At 40.4% G+C, this 20409-nt stretch overlaps 1 protein-coding gene across 7 annotated transcripts in view; it reads left to right on the plus strand.

Moving 5' to 3' along the window:
• gpatch8 (G patch domain containing 8) overlaps window positions 1–20409 on the plus strand; it is a 180479-nt gene that overhangs the window by 136912 nt on the left and 23158 nt on the right. For all 7 annotated transcript variants that reach the window (XM_048560351.2, XM_048560352.2, XM_059638891.1 and 4 more), the window contains one exon: window positions 20265–20408. In XM_048560351.2, the coding sequence (XP_048416308.1) occupies window positions 20265–20408 (144 nt within the window). The remainder of the gene's footprint in view (window positions 1–20264; window position 20409) is intronic.

Here is a 20409-nt window from a genome sequence, read left to right on the forward strand (position 1 = left end):
ATGATCAGTTACTTCACATGCAGTTTTATGTTCAGCTTTTAGCATTGTGACCATATTTTGGCAAATTCAACATAGTATTTGAGCTATATGGGAGTTATGTTATCTTGCGTATTGGGATGCAAGGGTTACCAAAAAAAGTTCAGGTCCAATAATACAAAACCGAAGCAAATCTAGCAAGCAGCCAGTACAGGTGCACTGCCCTAACACATGTTTGTGCAATGAGAATTGGCTATGACAAGACTACAAATAGGGGACCATTTCTAAAACATTAACTTGTTTTGGCTATAACACAAGCTATCAATTCTAACCCCTCTCCTTCAACCCATGGACCAGGATGCACTAGCAGCTTTTAAAGCTTATTATTTAAGGCACGTATTTAAGAGGCCGATTGTAGCCACTGAGGGGAATAAAGACAGTGTTCTTCTTCAATTTTGGAAAAGCTTTAACATCAAGAATGCAATTGATATAATCATGAAGGCCTGGAGTGATGTCAGTAAGGATTGCTTGCATGCAGTTTTGCAGAAGTTTCTTGCAGAGTTTTTTCAAGATTTTAAAACCTGATCCGTCAGAGGCACTCCTGAGAATTGGCGAACATTGTGTTGATCTGAAAAACCAAGTTGTATTTGAAGAAGTGGAGAGTGGGGATTTGAAGAGTTGCCTGAGTTTCACTGTGAAAACATCTCTACAGTTGATCCTGTCACTGAGGGGGAAGTGCAAGCTGGAGATGAGGTAGTAGTAGTCCAGGATGCAGCACCGTGACAGCTTTCTATTTCTGTTTTGTCTTCTATCCTGATGGAAATTGAGAAGAAGTTGCAGTTCTTGGAGGCCAGCAATTACAATGCAGAACGTGGCAGGGTAGCAGTTCATGGAATAAGATCTTATTTGGCACCTCACACTCATGAAAGTAGAAAAAGGGCAAAGCAACAAAAACTGGATGTCTTTTTTAAGCCAATCCCCAAAAACAGTTGGAAGACAATGAACCACAGCCATCCACTTCTGAATTAACTATTTTTTTCCCTAACTCAGCATACACAACTGCACCTGAAGGTGGTGGGTGGGTGGTGATGATGATGATGATGATGATGACTCTCAGTCCCAGCATTAACAGCAGAGCAACCTCAAAACTTCTTACCCCATCAAATCATATTGATATTTTTTCAAGATAGTGTATTAAACTTATTTATTTCATTATTAGATATGTATTAAGTACTTATTCAAACCGTGCTATTCTTTGTCTTTGGCTTTTGAGTGATATTCCCATAGGCCCCATCTTTTCAATAGCACAATTTTCTGTAATACGATGTTGCACGGGAGCACAACTATCGTGTTATAGCAGAACCCTGTGTAGTGGTGAATGAGTGACAATTAGTTAAATGTTTTGAAAGAAAGAAATAATTATATATAGATACAATGGACAGAGTTCTCCCCTTCCTGAAGATAGTGAGAGAAGTGTTAGAGAAATAATGGATATGTTCACCCTGAAGATAAGCTCAACCATTTCCCTTCATGGCTCAGAGGTTGGAAAGCCAATGTGCTGCCCATGTGTATTTTGCTAACCCCTCTCCCCTACAATCCCAACCCAGCAAGAAGATAACAAACACCTACCTTTATGCTATTGGATTACCTGAGGAGTAGGTTTCAACTGGCAGACTTTCAAATTTAGAAGCTGCTGAACAGGCTACCAGTATTCCCGCTTCTGATTCAACTAGAATTTTTCCTTCACTCTGCCTGTGAGCTCTTAATGGACTGATTGACATGACACAGTGAATTATCCTATCAGTAGGGGGTGGCACGTTTGTCACCATGTTATGTGCCCACTCTCTTGCTTTGAAGAAAATTGTGAAAATTACATCCATTGTGTTGGAAAAGTAGAGGTATTTCTGCTATAGTGAATGTTTTGTCAATGTGAATTAGCTGTAACTCAATTGAATAGTAGAGGCTCTGTTTGGATAATACAAACTTTCTACTGTGCAGTATAGTGACTTTCTGTAGCGATTTCCTATAACATGATTTTCTATAAGGCAAGGAGCACAGGAACGCAACTATTATGTTATAGGAGAACTGCCTATATTCTGTTTGTATAATACAAGGAAGGTGTGTTTCAAAAATTTTGCAACCTTCAAATGTAAAAGGCTAAATCACATCATTTTAGTGTGTAATGTTATGGAGTTAGAGCAGGGCCAGAGTCTGACAGTTTCATTATAGAGATGATTAGCTTGTTGAGAAGAAAGGACCGAAGATTAAGTATAAAGATCAGTGATGCCATGGAAGAAATAACACACACTCTGAGGATTATTTTCTGATCCTCATTACATTCCTCCACAATAACCCATCACTGGAGTCCCCCAAGGATGCATCCTCAGCGTCCTACTGTACTCCCTTTATACCTGTGACTGTGTTGCCTGTTTGGAACGAACATCATCAACAAGTTTGCTGACAACACCACCGTACTGGGATGGATATCTAATAGTGACCAGTCAAACTATAGAAGGGAGATAGGGAGCTTGGTGACATGGTGCAATGGAAACAGTCTGTCTCAGTGTCGACAAAGCTAAAGAACTGATCAATAACTTAAGAAAGAAGCAGAACATGCCCCCATCTGCATCAGCAGAACTGAGGTTGAGGGGTTAAAGAGCATCAAGTGTGATGATAGAGTGATGACCCCTAACAGTTGTTGTGGACTTCCCATGTGGATGCGGCAGTCAAGAATGCACAACAATGCCGCCTCTCCCTCAGGCAGCCCAGGAAATTTGGCATGCCCATAAGGACCCTCACCAACTTGTACAGATGGACTGTAGAAAGCATACTGTCCAGGTGCATAATGGCCTGGCACAACAACTGCTGTGTCCAGGACTGTAAGAAACTACAGAAGGTGGTGTGCACAGCCCAGACCATCACAGAAGCCAACCTTCCATCCATGGACTCCATTCACACGGCTCACTGCTGCAAAAAGGCTGCCAACTATTCAAAGACCCATCGCACCCCGGTAATGATCTCCTACAACCTTTTCTGTACATCCTTTGCTTACTGTAATCTGCCTGTACAGCTCGTAAACAAAGCTTTTCACTGTATTTTGGTATATGTGACAATAAAATCAATCAATAAATCAATGACTTAATTGAATATTCTGAGGAAGTAACAAGGAGGATTAATGAGGGTTGTGTGGTTGATGTTGCCTACGTGGATTTTAGTAATGCATTTGACAAGAACCCAATGGTAGATGGGTCAGAAAATTTAAAGGCAATGGGGTACTGGGAATATGGAAGTAGGATCGAAAATTTGTCCAGTGACCAGAAACAAAGGGTAATGGTTGATAGTTATTTTGAGTTTGCAGAGCAGTTTGAGGTGGTGTTTTGCAGCGTCGAATCAGCATGCCAAAAGCTGTATTACCGCATTTACTTCTGGTTTTGCAAGGATATATCTAACCTCTTCTGAAATGTTTTTTCTGAACATCTCTAAAGCATTTCTCCTGTCCTTCTAAACGTCTTGCACGATCAAGGTCTGAGTGGAGCAGTTACTTTGGAAATCCAGTGTTGGGTATATAAGTGACATGTCTCATCCAGTGGAGTTGGTTTTAAATGATTAGATCCATGATGCTGGAAAAGTTGACTTGAGAGCGGATGCTGCTGTTGCACTATTTTTCTTGCTGTCAGATTTGGAGGAACTTGTGAAGATATTGCTGATGGTACTTCTCAGTACTTTGAGCTACCTATGTATGTTTTTCAAGTTTGTGAAGCATGTAGGACGACAGGATTCATTGCAGCCCAATAAAATACAACCTTAGTCTTGGTCTTGGGCTTGACGGCCTGTTCTTCAATTGTGCTTTACCTCAGTCAACCAAGGCTAAGCTGGCATGTTGGAGGCAGTGATGAATTTCATCTTTTGTTTGCCTTTGTGGAAGAGTAGCCTAAAAGGTACAGAAAAAAGTCCATGCTTTCAAAGATCTCATTGTTGAACATGCGTGACTGGAAGATGACCTTGGTTTTCTAGCTTTTTTTTAAGCTGTCTAACTGAATGGAATGGTTATGATTTGGGTTTGAAGATGGCATTGGCTGACCGTTTTTGTTAAGTTTTTCGAAATGTTATCTCTGGCAAGCACTTGACTGCCTTAAGAAGTTCACTCAATGTTTGGGTCTCAGAGGGTGGGATCTTGAATGTTAGAGCTATAAATCCTCCTTGATGGTGCTGAAGAAACCACTTTGAATCACCCACACTCTTTTACCATAATTTATTTTCTATTCACGAGCTTTATGTCGTACTCCCTTCAGTTGCCCGTAGGACTGCTGCTGTTTTATCTTGAAGCATGGGGATATGATCAGTTTTTGCTCGAAGTAGATCGTGACTCTTTTGGTTATTTTCATAGATCAATCAAGGTATTGTGTAGTAAAGACACTTCAACTAGGCACCATGGCCACAGTGTAGCCTGATGGCTGATGATTGAGATGGTGACAATGGGGCACTGCCTGTGAAAACTTAGGGGTAGGGGGGATCCAAAAGAACAGCAGCTGCTGGAAATCTGAAACAGAAACAGAAATTGCTGTGGAAAATCTCAGCAGACCTAGTAACATCTGTGGAGAAAAATCAGAGTTAATGTTTCAAGCCCAGTGACACTACTTCAGAACTTCACCCAAAACATTAACTCTTATTTCTTTCCACAAGTGTTGCCAGATCTGCTGAGACTTGCCAGCAATTCCTGCTTTTGTTTAAGGATTAATGGGATCCTTCTGACTTTTGATGTTAATTTTCTTCTTGTATTTTTTTTTGTGTTGTCTCCCCTGTTTGAAGGCAAGGCTGATGCATATCCGATTCAGCATTTTCTAGTGGAAATGCTAAATCAGCCCCCCCTAGTCAAGCTGTTCTAGTACAGTTACAGCACTGGAAGCCACCTGACAATGTGGAAAATTGCCCGTGTACGTCCTATACACAAAAAGCAGGACTCCTCCAACCTGGCTAGTTTCCGCCCTAACACTCTACTCTTGATCATAAATAAAGTGATGGGAGGTGTCATCAGTAGTGCTGTCAAACAGCACCTGCTCAGCAATAACCTGCTTAGTGATGCCCACTTTGGGTGCTGCCAGAGGGCTACTTAGCTTCAGACAGAGAAAAATAGAAGCAGACCCTGCTCTGCTGTTTTTCAGGAACATCCTCCCTGCATCTACACTGTCCAGTGCTGACCTCGCTACAGCCTTGGTTCAAACTTGGACCAAAGAGCTGAATTCCAGAGGTGGTGAGAGTGCATTCAATCAAGTGTGGCATCAAGGAGCCTGAGCAAAACTGGAATCAGTGGATATTAGGGGCAAACTTTCTGTTGATTTGGAGTCATACTTGGCACATGAGATGGTTGTGATTATTCGAGGTCAGTCATCTCAGCAGGAGTTCTTCAGGTAGTGTATTAGACCTAACCATCATCAATTACTCTATCCTTTTCCCCCATAACAAGGCTAGAATTGGAAATGATCAGCACCATTTGCAACTCCTGTTATACTGAAGCAGTCCATGTTCAAATGCAACCAGATCTGGAAAATATCCAGGTGTGGGCTGACAGGTAGCAAGTAACATTCATGCCCACAAACGCCAGGCAATGACTGTCTGTAATGAAAGACAGCATAATTAGCGCCCTCTTGATATTCAATGTGTTTTCATCACTGAATCCCTCACTAACAACATCCTTGGGCTTACTATTGATCTGAAACGCAACTGGACTTGCCACTTAGACACAGTGGCTACAACAGTAGGTCAGATACTGTGAATACTGCGGTGAGTAGCTCACCGCCTGACTCCCCAAAACCTGTCCGCCATCGACAAGGCACAAGTCAGTAGTGTGGTGCAATACTCCCCACTTGCCTGGATGGGTGCAACTCCAGCAACACTGAGGAAGCTTGACACTGACCAGTACAAACCAGCCCACTTGATTGGCACCACATCCCTAGCATCTACTGTCTGCACCACTGTGGCTCAGTTTGTACTATCTACAAGATGGACTGCAGAAATTCACCAGACCCTCAGACAGAACTTGGCAAACCCACAGTCACATTCCTCGAGAACAACAAGGGCAACAGTTATATGGGAATATCATCACCAACAATTTCCCCCTCATCCACTACCATCCTGACTTGGAAATTGCAGTTCCCTCACTATTACTGGGTCAAAATCCTGGAATTCTCCCCTTACAGGCATTGTGGGTCAACTTACATCGTGTGGACTACAGTAGCTCAAGAAGGCAGGTCACCACTACCTTCTCCAGGGTTAAGTAGGGCCAGGCAATAACATAGTGTCTAGCCAGCAATGCCCATGTCCTGCGAGTGAATAAAGAAAATCTGCGATCACTCCAGCAGTCATTACTACCTTTCGTTGACTAAAGTGGTGTGAAGATTCCTACAGTCCCTTGCTCAAATAAGGATGTAGTCATGCAAGTGCCAGTGTTTGGACCATGTGTTCTGCCTTGAGGTCTCGTGTTTGTCTCATTGGTGTGACTGTGGTAATTACAAGGTTGTACTCTAGACATTTTGTCCATGGTCTTTGTTTTTCTTACTCCTTCCCTGCTTTTACACCCTTCCAGAGATTCATGTCCTTCCTGACTCTGTCATTGAAATCAAGGAAAATCAGTATGACACCCTGTTGCAACTTAACTAGGGTTCCCTCAAGGTCTGTTAGAATTCCTCCTTGGTGCCTCAAGTGTAGGTGTGAATGCCGTGATGGTGACACATCGATTCCTTGTTACTGGTTTACTCGGGTGCCTATCCTACAAGGAGTCACTGAGGCACCAAATAAGTTCATATTTTTATCGGCAAAGCCTGCCCTGTAGAGGTATTACTGTCTTTTTGAAAGGTCTTCCCAGAGAAAAGATGCCTGTCACCTTGTTCTTTCACCTGGCCTTCTGCACTTTTCTATGTTAAGTGATTTACAGTATCTGTGTTGAGACTCTTAAAGTTCCCCACCTGTTGTGCTGGTGTGGCTCTTTAGTTTACCACAGCTGAGTTTCTGCATGAGGATCTTGATATTCCAGAACCCAAACTTCAGTTGAACTAGTTGAAGATCATTAGCTTTGTTTTTGAATGTTGCACTGTTATTCCATATTGGCTACTAAATTTTTTTCAGAGCAATGCCCTGGTCCTGTGGTCGGGAGTTTCCGAGATGATCGGAGGTCAGGTTCTGGTATGAGACAGTATGTTCTGTGCATGATTATATGCAGGTGTGCATTATTATCATTTTTGTATCAAATTAGATTTATAGAAAACTACAAAAGGAATACATAAAGCATGTACACCCATTATGAGCAGGAATGGGTTATTCTGTTGTTCAGTAAGATCATATTGATCTGATTATTGCACAGTCCCGCCAATCCTGATATCCTCTCAACCTTTGCTTGCCAATAATTTATCTATCTCTGCCTTAAAAATATTCAAGAACTGCTTGGACCATCTTTTGAGGAAGAGACTCTCAATCCTCAATGAGGAAAAATTTTCATCTCTTGTCTTACCCTGGTGACCACTTTTAAAATGTGAACCTTAGTTCCAGATTCTCCGACAAGAGGAGGAAGCATCCTTTCCACGTACACCCTGTCAAAATCTCTCTGGAGCTTGTTTGTTTCAGTCAAGTCACCTCTCTTCCAAAATCCAATGGTACATGCTTAACCAGTCCAATCTTTCCTTTATAAGACAGCTGTTCCAAGTAATTGTCCAGTCAATCTTCTCTGAACTACTATTACTAATGCATTTACCTCCTTCCTTAAGAAGACCAGTATGGCCCATTGGTCTCAATAATATCCTGTATAACTGAATCTTAACCTCCCTGCTTTTGTATACAATTCCCTGTGCAATAAACTAGCTTTCCTATTACTTGTTGCTTCTACATATTAACCTTTTGCATCTCATGTACAAACACATCCTGATCCCCTGCGTCTCAGAACTCTGGAGTTTCTCACTATTTAGGTGATATGCTATTTTATTCTTTCAGCCAAAGTGGATGGTTACAACATTTTCAACATTATATTCCATTTATCATTTTTTTGGCCACTAAACAAATCTATATTCCTTTTTACTTGCCCCTCCTTATCGCTGCAGGAATAAACAAGACAAGTTAGTGTAAAGGCTACATGGCTGGCAGTTGTAATGAGTGTAAAGTTATACATTTCAAAGACTAACACAAAGCGATAGGATGAGCTAGGCTTGCAGGGACATAGATCCATAAAGGTTAGAAGTGTAGGTCTGAAAACCTATAAAAATAGCCAGTAGCCCTAAAGTGCCAAAAAAGATAAACCTCTGATGGTTCAGGTTCAGGTTGGTGCGCACAGTCTTGTAGGACATCCGACAGGTTAGTATTTAACATGTAACCTCTTAAAACTGCAAAATTAAACAACAGCTGCTTTTTGCCAGTTCAATGTGAAGGTGATGGCTGATATGCAGCTTCCTGTGTTCTGTTCAGTTGCCTCTGAAGTTGAACCCAACTTCATGATGTTGGTCATCTACAAATTAGTTTCTCAACAAACAGTCGCAGTGATAAAGGAAAACTTCAACGCTCTCCACTCCTATGTTGCCATTTTGAAACTTCTTTAAAAAGTTGCAACTTGTCCTTTCTGGAGTAAGTAAGTTATAAGATGTAATAACTATCAGAACTGGCTGTGAAGAAATAATTGTGTGATCAAGTTAGATTAATTTAATTTCTGAGCTTAGGCTTTAAATGCTAGGACTTTTGCAGAATATTTTATCTTCTACCCTCACCAATCGTATAACTTGCGGTTTTAAACCTGTTAAAATTAATGATTTTAATGTTGCTTGTTTACTGTTTAACATTGGCAGTCGTTTACTCTGGCCGCTTGAACACCCTAATGACATTGCTGACCCACAGTGTAAATATCTAGTAAAGAATGCTGCAGTCCAACACAGTACCACAGTGCTGAGCCAGAGGTGAAATTCACTTCAGAGAAATCACTACAGTTCTGTGAGATTTACGTCATGGTCAACGACCGGTGTCCTTGCTTTGCACTGTCTGCAAAATTCAGGCCGTCAGACATTTGATTCATGTTCTCCCTGATCCCCCTGAAATAAGTTTAAGTTCTGCCACTTTTGACGGATATTTAATGCCCTCTGTATTTGCTGTTTGATCAATATATTTCTATGTTACCTGTCTATCTCTGAGATGCCTCTTTCGTTTGTGCTCTGCAAATAAATCTCATTTGAACTTGGCAGTAAGGGCTAAACAGCAGAAGTTTGAGGGCTCTTGTTGGTACGGACAATGTTGTCAGCCAATTATTCAAAGCAGTTCCTAAAAATTGTACCTGAAATGTTTAAATGTCAAAATGTGACTTATCCAGAGACTTTTTAATTTATAAGTTAGTATCAAGATGATGTTTTCAGTTTTAAGGTTGTCTGAGTTACCTGAGGTAAAGGAATGTAATTTGCTTTGGGACAGGATCACATTCGCTTAAAAATTGAATTTTTAAGAAGTAATTTTATATAATAGCCCTTGACCTCCGTCTATAAATTGTGCTTGGAAACCCATGAGTACGAAATTTCAAAACTTGTCCACTCATTGCCAATAAGCAGACAAAGTTTAGGTTTGGTGCATTAAAGTGTAAGTGAATTTTTGAAAAGTCATAGTTAGTATTAAATAATCTCTTTGCGATACTGAATATCTAATTTTGTGAGAGGACCTATATATTTATACATCATACCTATCTGTATGTTTTTAATTTTCATTTTCGTCGCTCATAGCCCTCTCTTAATTTGATCTTTAATTCCACTTTTAATTTTCAATTTCCCTACATGATTTTCCCCAGACTTAACATTCCGCTAATTATTCATTGGCCTACATGCGTCATTGAGAACTCTTTTTGTTCCAAATTACTGAAAAGACACACAGTGGCTAGTTCTAATCACAGGATATTCCCTGGTGAACAGCAAATGCTGTTCCTTTGGGCTAACCACAGAATCTTGGTAAATATTTTCATTATGCTAAGAACCCATTCTGTGTCCAACACAAAATGTCTTCGGAATTATCAAGCTTATTTATGAAATTTTGAAAGTGTTTTCTCTGTGCGCTTCGAGATGGATGACTTTGACCTTCTGATTTGCAGTATTTTTCATCTGGTTAAACCATAATAGTTTTGTTTCATCAAACCTGACACTTGATCAAATATGGAATGGATGAGCAGAAATTGTACATCTTGGGCAAGTTTTCATAGCTTGCTTTTGAGGTTTCTTATACATGGCATATTGGGCACCTCACAGCAAAGCTAAACTAGCCAGTTCATCTTAGCCGACTCATCAGTTGGCTAATCTTTGTGTTTGTGGTGGGAGGGAATCCTGAACCACTGCTTCTTTTCCTGGATACTCTTTGTTGTTGGACTCAACGTCAGTGTGGAAGATGAGTACAGAGCAGCATAAGTTCAAACAACCTGCAAACACTTATTATCTAGACTGGGATTTTTTTTGAGTTTATATTGGTCAGGTTGTTTTTTTAACCATATTTTATGTAAGTATACTTGCAATAGTGGAATACAAACATTGTGAAAGTTTAAATGTAATATCAATTTTAGTTAGGAATGAAAAGGCTAGGTCTTGCGCACAAATTGCACAGCACTGCACGTTGTTTACACTAAAACATTTCATTTATACTTTTTCCACTTGTCAATATATTTAATTTTGTTACTTGTAATTTCATAAAGCAACAGATCTCTGTCAATGTGTTGCCAAGTACTGTATAGATAGCTCCAGAAAATGAGCTCTGTTTGGAAGATGCAAGAAGTCATGGCAGGGTGGTGACATTGTCATGATGTGTACATTTTGAAAATAAACAAAGACCAATGAATGCAAGTTGTTTTATTTTCTGGATTTAGTGTCCTATTTTTAAGGCATCTGATTTTGTTTTGTTGGTTGTGCTCACCGAGTTGCATTATGGAAGGATTGTCCCTTGAACGAGCTTTAAAGGTCAAGAACATACTGAGAAATGGTAGTTAATATGCTCAAAATAAAATCATTGATTTTAAAATACGTCCATGTTGCCATACAAAGATGCACAAGATCTTATTGTAGACTGGAACTGCAATTCAAATCTTCCTCAATTTTAGCATGAAGGGATTATTACTTCTGCAATTACTTTAATTTTTAAAATGCTGTGCCTGAAGCAAGACCATAGGAACAGGAGTAGGCAATTCAACACAAACCTCTAATTCTAGATCGGTTGATCATCTCTTAATGTTAATAATCTTTAGAAACTTATTGATTTGTGTCTTAAACCCACACCATCGTTTAATTTTCTCTGTGGATTAGAACTAAGAAGTTTGTAATTTTCATAGGATCATCGCTCATTATTCATAACTGTACAAAATAGAGATCCAAGTTGCTCAATCTCTCCTCTTAGGACAGTCCTACCATCCTCACAATTAACTTGTTAAACCTCAGTTGCACAGTCTGTATGGCAAGTATATCCTTCCTTAGATAAGGAGAACAAAACTGCACATTATTTCTCACGCCTCAACAAGGCACCAATCAACTTCAATGAAACATATTTATGCCTAGAGTCCAATGCCTTGACACGAATGCCAATATATCATTTGCATTTTTAGTTGCTAATTGTACCTGCGTGTTAGCTATTATTGAGTTATGTGGACACTCAGGTTCCCTTTAGATGTCTGAATGCACTTGCTAACTATTTAAGAAATATTCTGATTTTTTTTCCTACCATGTGAATAACCTCACATTTACTTGCATTCTATTTAATTTGATATACTCTAGCCTTTTCACATGATCTGTCCTTGGCTTCTTGAAGCCTCCTTGTGCCCTCCTGCATTCCCATCTAGTTTGGTGTCATCAGCAAATATTTTAATTGGTTTGTAGATACAAATAATTTGTATAGATTGTGGACCTAGCACTGCCCTTATCACAGAGGACTGCAGCAGCACTGCACAGTTCTCTTGGACTGCCTGTCAGTCTCGTGTTTGTTACCTGCCTGCACACCCCTGTGCTGCAGTGGTAAACATGCTAGCCATGTGTAACTGTCACCTGTGGATGTACAAGTTGTGTTTTGAAACTCATGATAGGGTTAGGCTTAGCTCGGGTTAATATGGATGTTGACACATCCTTCAGATGTGTTTACCTTGGATGCATGATGCATCTGTGACGTTGCAAATTCGATGGTTGAGCTGCCCTGTGATATTTTAACTGTACTGACTACTTATTCCAAACAGAATAGCTTAGCAATTACATATCATCAGTTCTTTTCATTGCACCAAAGCTGGAGTCATTTATTAAATGATGAAGAAAATAAATAAGGGAAACTAAGAAAAAAAATCTCACCTGTTCTAACTGAAAACTTAAAATGATTCAAAGTTATTAATCAAATTTGCTCTGCTTAAAATCTGCACTTTGCTTGTAAGCTGCAAGGAGACCTCCATTTATGCTCTTTGGGTCGACAGTGCAAGACCAGACTGAATGAGTTCACTGAATTTACAAATCAACCATTCTCTAGTGGTTAACACTGGAGCTGGAGGAACACAGCAGGCTAGGCAGCAACAGAGGAGCAGAAAGTTGACATTTTGGGATGGGACCCTTCAGAAAACTAGTGGAGCTTGCTTTGTCCTTTCTGCAGTTAAAAGAAACTTACTTTACCTTTTTATCTTAGCTAGCTCTACTAAGAGCTCAACTACAGACCCCATCCACGCTTCAAAATATATAATCACTTAATAACTCACCACTGTGCACAGTTGATGGTTAAATGACTTCAAACTTTAAGATGATTTAAAATGTTGGGGGGGTTAATTTTTTGTGTTTTTTTTTGAGGTTTCCACAGATTTGTGCCAATTTGGGTTGAGTTTGGCTGGATCTCTGAAACCAAACGGACACTGACGTATTAGAGATAGTGGGAACTGCAGATGCTGGAGAATCCAAGATAATAAAGTGTGAAGCTGGATGCTTATGTATTTACTAGCATTGACAAAGTGGGCTAAACTTTCAGGTCCAACTTGCCCATAGAGAAAATTCAAGTTCCTTGTAATGTTGTAATAGTACCTGAAATTGCAGTGCACTTCTTTACAAGGTTTGTTGAAATTGGTGATTGGTTGTAAAATTATACCTTGTTAAGTTCAGTAACTTTTTGAACAACGCATTTGAATTCCTGTTGGTGAATGCTGGAAAATTTGAAAAATATGTTTTGTTTAAGTTTTGCTTAAGAAGCCTGATGTAGCAGTAACTTATGCATGTATAATTCTAATTATTTTGAAGATGAATCATTTTGGTTTTTATTATCCCAGAAAGCAACAAGGGTGATGCAACCGTACATGTGTAGATTTACTTAGTGATTTTTCTAATGAATTCATGGATTTAGTATTCCTGTATTAACTAGAGAACCTGCTTTGATAAATTCATTATAATTTCAGTATATTTAGGCCTTTATGGTCTTTGGAGAATTAAATTTGATTATACTTCTGAGCAAGTTGATTTATGATTTAGCTATGGGAATTGGTCAGATTTGTCTTTTAACATGTAGTAAAGAAGTTTCAAATGACAACTCTAGTTATGACTTGGTTCAATTAAATGGATGTGTGCGCAAACAAGAATACACAGTCCTTAGATGTCTCTACAATATTAATCTAATATTGTTAAAATGATATCGGTCAATTTCTATGAGCTGTGAAGTTTAAAAATAAGGTGAAGTTTTCATCAGAAAAAGTGATGAGCGTTTCCTGGACTAATAATCTTGGAAAGAATCTTGTGCTGATGATGCGGGTCTCAGCTGCTTGCAGGAAAACTGGAAGGAGCATTGCCTCTTTCAGGGAGTGTGAACTGTACTGTTCTGTGCTCCAAGACTTCTCAGGCCACCAGTCATTCTCTTCTCTCCATCTGTCCCTCCCTTTTCCTCGGTCTGTTTCTCCACTCCACCCCCCCCCCCCCCCCCCCCCCGGCGTGTATGTGCGTGTGGGGCTGTCTCTCCCTCTCCCTCTCTCAACAGAGGAACAGGCACTTCGGCCCTCCAAGCCTGCGCCGATCCAGATCCTCCATCTAAACCTGTTCCTATTTTCCAAGGATCTATATCGCTCTGCTCCCTGTCCATTCATGTATCGGGTACATCTTAAATGACGCTACCATGCCTGCCTCTACCAGCTCCGCTAGAAATGAGTTCCAGGCATCCACCACCCTGTACGTCAAGAACTTTCCATGCATATCTCCCTTAAACTTTTCCCCCTCACCTTGAAATCATGACACCTAGTAACTGAGTCCCCCATTCTGGAGGAAAAAGCTTCTTGCTATCCATCCTGTCTATACCTCTGATGTTTTTGTAGACCTCAGTCAGGTCCCCCCCCCCCCCTCAACCTCCATCTGTCTAATGTAAATAATTCTAATCTACTCAACCTCTCTTCATAGCTAGCACCCTCCATACCAAGCAACATCCTAGTGAGCCTCCTCTGCACCCTGTCCAAAGCATCCACGTCCTTTTGGTAATGTGGTGACCAGAACTGTACGCAGTATTCCAAATATGGTTGAACGAAAGTCCTATACAACTGTAAAATGACCAGCCAACTCTTGTACTCGATACCCAGTGCAATGAATGAAAGCGTACCATATGCCTTCTTGACCACTCTATCCACCTGGGTTGCCACCTTCGGGTTCCAATGGACCTGAACACCCAGATCTCTCTGTGCATCAATTTTCCCCAGAGCTTTTCCATTTATGGTATAATTTGCTTTTGAATTGGATCTTCCAGAATTCATCACCTCGCATTTGCATGGATTGAACTCTATCTGCCATTTCTCCGCCCAGCTCTCCAATCTATCTGTATTCTGCTGCATTCTCTGACAGTCCCCTTCACTATCTGCTACTCCACCAATCTCAGTGTCATGTCCAAACTTGTTAATCAGACCATCTATACCTTCTTCCAGATCATTTGTGTATATCACAAACTACAGTAGTCCTAACACAGATTCCCTGTGGAACACTACTGGCCCCAGTTCTCCATTTTGAGAAACTCCTTTCCACTACAACTCTGTCTCCTGTTGCTCAGCCTACCATGGGGATCCTTATCAAACGTCTTACTGAAGTCCATGTAAATGACATCCACAGCCCTTCCCTCATCTATCAACTTTGTCACTTTCTCAAAGAATTCTATCAAGTTGGTAAGACATGGACCTTCCCTGCACCATACCATGCTGCCTATCACTAATAAGCCTATTTTCTTCCAAATGTAAATAGATCCCATCTCTCAGTATCTTCTCCAGCAGCTTCCCGACCACTTATGTCAGGCTCACTGGTCAATTAATTACCTGAATTAACCTTGCTACCCTTCTTAAACAAGGGGACAACATCAGCAATTCTCCAGTCCTCTGGGAGCTCACCTGTGCTCAAGAATGCTGCAAAGATATCTGTTAAGGCTCCAACTATTTCATCTTTCGCTTCCCTCAGTAACCTGGGATAGATCCCATCCAGACCTAGGGACTTGTCCACCCCAATGCCTTCTAGAATACCCAACAGCTCCCCCCTCCTGTTGCCAACTTGACCTAGAGTAATCAAACATCTATTCCTAACCTCAGCATCCATCGCGTTCTCTCATTTGGCTCCCATCTCCCTGCCACATTAGTTTAAGCCCAACCCCCAACAGCATTAGCAAAAGTGGCCCCGAGGACATTGGTTCCAGTCCTGCCCAGGTGTAGACCATCATCTGATTTGTAATAAGCCCACTTCCCCCAGAATCGCTCCCAATATCCCAAAAATCTGAACCCCTCCGTCCTGCACCATCTCACCATTTATCCTGCCTATTATTTCATTTCTACTCTGACTAGCACATGGCACTGGCAGCAATCCTGAGATTACTACTGAGGCCCTACTTTCTAACTTGGCTCCTAACTTCCTAAATTCTGCTTAAAGGTTCTCATCCCATTTATCACCTATATCATTGGTGCCTATATGCACCATGACAACTGGCTGTTCACCCTCCCACTTCAGAATATCCTGCGGTCGATCTGAGACATCCCTGACCTATGCACCTGGGAGGCAACTTACCATTTGGGAGTCTTGTTTTCAACCACAGAACTACCTATCTGCTCCCCTTACAATTGAATCCCCCATGACTATAGCCCTTCCACTCTCTTTCCCGCCCCTCTGTACAACAGAGCCAACCACGGTGCCATGAACCTGGACACTGCTGCCTTCCCCTGGTGAGCCATCTCCTGCAACAGTATCCAAAATGGTTTACCTGTTTTGGAGGGAGATGACCACAGGGGACATCTGCACTGCCTTCTTGCTTTTTTCTTTTGGTCACCCATGCCCTTTCTCCCTCGGCAATCCTAATCTGCAGTGTGTCCAATTTACTGAACGTGCTATCCACGACTTACTTTGGAGCATCCATGATGCTGAGGGAGTCCATTAGCAGCTCCAGAGCTGTCATGTCTCACTGTCGCTCGTGCCTCTAGCTCTCTCCCTCGCTTTTTCCCTCGCTCTTGCGCCGTCTCTCCCCCCTCGCTCTCGCTGTTTCCTGCCTTCCTCCACCCCCACCCCCCAACCCAGCCCTCCACTTTGTCCACACACCAGGTGTAGGAGTGCATAGTCACATCTGTCAATGGCTGCCCATCACCTCCATTGGGTAATGGTACCATGCATTCCCTAAATCTCTTCTCCTCTTGGCTCATTAACATCATCCTTAAAAACCTACCTTTCTGTCCACGCTTTCTGGCCTTTCTTATCATCTGCTTTGAAGTATATTTTAATACCTCCATGCAGTGCAAAATATTTTCTAAAATGAAAAGTATCTATTTAATGTTTGGATTTTGAATAGAAAAGTCATTTCAGTAATGTGCAATATTATAAGCAGTGTTAAGCCAAAAGGAATTTGAGGTATGCATTGTAACAATGGGGCGAGAATTAGCAAATCTTTTTTGAAAGCCTAGCAACACTCATTTGTCCACGTAGTGATTGCCAAAATGCAATTAAGAAATAGAGTTCTCTGCCTAATGACATGACTTGTGGGAATGTTGCAGGAAATGAGAATGGTTGGAATTGTTAATTGTATAGGAAAATAAGACTGGCAGATTGATGGTAAGATTCTGTCGTCAAGGTTGCAGTTAGGTTTTAGTTGGAGTATTGGTATTGTGATAACGTGTTTATTTCCTTATGAAATTGAAGAATCAATATAGTCCTACTTCTTGCACCGTGATGCTTTTAAGTGAGATTCTTAATATGAATACCTGGTTCAAATATTTTGTAAGCAATTTGAAGGTATAATTAACAAATTGTAATATCATTAATATCAGCCATTTCCAAAACACCATTCCATATATTTTGGCCAGGAATTGGTGGTGTCACCTTTGCAAACTTCTTGCAAACTGTGTTAAGTACGCTTGTTTTCTGGGTGTGGCAGTGAAACCAGGTGCACCTCTGAGATAAAGTGTAATTTCTTTTCAATTGGCGTGTTTTGGTTCAGATTCTCGGAGCTCGGAATTTGTAGACTTGGCTTTTTGGGCATCTGGGGATGTGGGTCTTTAGAGTCAAGCTAAGTCTACTCTCTTTTTCTGACTGACAGACTTGGAGACCATTTTTCATGTCTTCAATATGTCAGGGACCAATGCTTTCCTTTAAGAGGACACAACTCAGACTGGCTTTGTTCACAAAGACTGCTTGAATCGAATGTACTGTCAGTACTAGGAACCAGACTGGCTCCAAAGCATTGATCTCTCTCTCTCTCTTGCTTCACTTCAGCAAAATGTACTTACTTTTGTTTCACGTATCTGATGGATTTCTTGCAGACTGCACAAAGAGACGTTTGCAATGCAATTTAAAATTAAAGGACATTTTTGGAGCAGGAAATTTGTAGACCCCAATTTTGAGAGCGATTACTTGTTCATGATATTTATCTTCAGTTGATACTGTGTTTAAGATCAGAATTTAATTGGTATTAATACAGAGCTTCTGTTACTTTAGGCTATTCCAAATGGAGCTGTCATTCCATTCAGCATTTTGTGTTGTCATTGCACTTGCTGCTATTGAATGTTTTTCTGAAAAATGAATCGTCTGGAACTGCACAACTTGTAACAGCAGTCCCCGCCTCAATTCAAGTTTTATGGTGTGCAAACTGAAGATATGAGCTGGTGCAAGTTTTCCGTTTCATAACTTTCATAGTGTCTGCTTGATTCTGAAAATCATCATTTTGTGATTGAATAAGACTGTACTTCTAATTGTGCAGACTTATCTAGTCTAGATGTTCTATATTTGGCAGCACGTTGAGATCAAGGTTTTTATCATGGTTTCAGTACCCAAAATGATGTAACTTTATGCAATAGTGAGCATTTGATAGCTTAAAAATAATTTGGACATTTAAACCCTGGAGGGGATGATCTAATGACTGTGCCTGGAAAGTAGAAAACGTCATACTAATCCAATACGATGGTATTAATTGTACCGTACTTAGGGGCAACATGGTGGCTCAGTGGTTAACACTGCTGCCTCGCAGCATCAGGGACCCAGGTTCAGTTTCTATTCGTGGCGACCGTGTGGAGTTTGCACTTTCTCCCTGCTTGGGTTTCCTCCGGGTACTCTCGTTTCCTCCCACAGTCCAAAGATGCGCAGGCTATGTGGATTGGCCGTAGTGTTCAGGGATATGTAGATTAGGTGGGTTATAAGGGGATGGGTCTGGGCGGGTTACTCTAAGGGTTGGTATGGACTTGTTGGGCCGAATAGCCTGTTTCCAGTACTTCAATATACTTCACTACTTCTCAGCACACACCTTTGTAGGCCTTTCCCAAGGCATTACAAAATCTTTTGTATGCTCAAATCTTCCTCATTTTCAAATCTGTGTTTCAGAATTCTTTTTTGACAGGAACAGTAAAGGCTTTAACAAAGAGCTGGGCATTTAAATGGTAGATTCAATTTTGCAAGGAAATTTAGTCATTTTGTTCTGGATTTCAAGAAATCCAAAGGAACAGCTGGCTTTTTAATTTAAAAAAAATTACTTAAAAGGTTTCCAATGAATTTAGATTTAGATTTTAGATTTAATTTAAGTTTAGATTTCCAGTGAAAATGGCCAGATTCTTCCTAACGCAATTCAATTTAGAGTTCCTACTCGGCTGGGATGCATTAATAAATCTGTCATAGGTAAAGGTAGTTAAACGTTGACAACACCGCAAATATAGAGATAGGAAGAACTCCCGATGCTGGCGAATCTGAGATAACAAGGTGTGGAGCTGGATGAACACAGCAGGCCCAGCAGCATCAAAGGAGCAGGGAAGCTGATGTTTTGGGTTAGACTTGAAACGTCATCTTCCCTGCTCCTCTGATGCTGCTTGGCCTGCTGTGTTCATTCAGCTCTACACCTTGTTAACACTGCAAATATAGTTAGGATGATCGTATTGTTATTTCAATAGATGCTTGTAGTCTTTTATGATTCTTGAGTGATAGACTTCGCTATCAGAACCATTCTTGGGGGTGGGGGGGCAAAGAAACAAGAATTTGACATTTTACTGAAAGCAAGCTGATTTCTTTTTATTCTATGCAAACAATTTGCAGTTCTGTATGGTGTAATGAATTAGCTGAATAAAGATATTTGAAACTTTTAAAAAGGTTCTGAATTGGCAAGAACCAGAAAAATGCAGTTTAACAATATGAATTACATAAATTTTATTAGATTCCTACTCTCTATGCTGGCTGACATTGTTGTGCAATTATGGATTTCATTTATTTTCAGCAAATTCTTTGAGTCCATTGGCATAGTAGTTGATCTGAAGAACCTGGGTTCAAAGCAAACACAAACAAGTCATTCCAGTCTTGCAAACTTCCCTTGTACTGATTTGTCAGGACCTTGCGTGTAATATGTTTGAGCATTCTTGGTCAATCTCTCTATCTGTAGGTTCTTGATACACAGCTACTCATAATTCAGAATAAATTGGCACTGAGTTGCACATTTGCAAGGGTGGCTAAATCTGTGTGTTGGGAAGAGAGCCTTTTTATTACTACTTGATATGGTTTGCCTAATCTAAGGATGTTTACATCTTGCTTAGGTTGTTATAAAATATAACACGTACATCTGAATGCAGACAATCATGAAGGATTAATCATTTTAGCAGGTTTTCAAAAACAAGTTACTACTGAAATGCGTTCTTGAATCTTTGAAACTCGATGATTTATTATTTCAAAACCCAAAACTATCGATGTAAAATGTTAAATGTTTGACAGGTGTACTAACAAGAATTGCCACTGTGTAGCGATCGAGGAAGTATGATTGAAATGTGTTTCTCCTTTTCACAATTTAACATAGCGATATTTTTTCTCTGCCTCTTCTCACAGGATTATGCTGAAAAAGAAAAGGCAATTGCAAAAGCTTTAGAAGACCTGAGAGCAAATTTTTACTGTGAATTGTGTGATAAGCAGTATCAAAAACATCACGAGTTTGACAACCATATAAATTCCTACGATCATGCTCATAAGCAGG

This window comes from Stegostoma tigrinum, chromosome 31 (genome assembly GCF_030684315.1).
Source record: "Stegostoma tigrinum isolate sSteTig4 chromosome 31, sSteTig4.hap1, whole genome shotgun sequence".
Classification (NCBI taxonomy): Eukaryota; Metazoa; Chordata; class Chondrichthyes; order Orectolobiformes; family Stegostomatidae; genus Stegostoma; species Stegostoma tigrinum.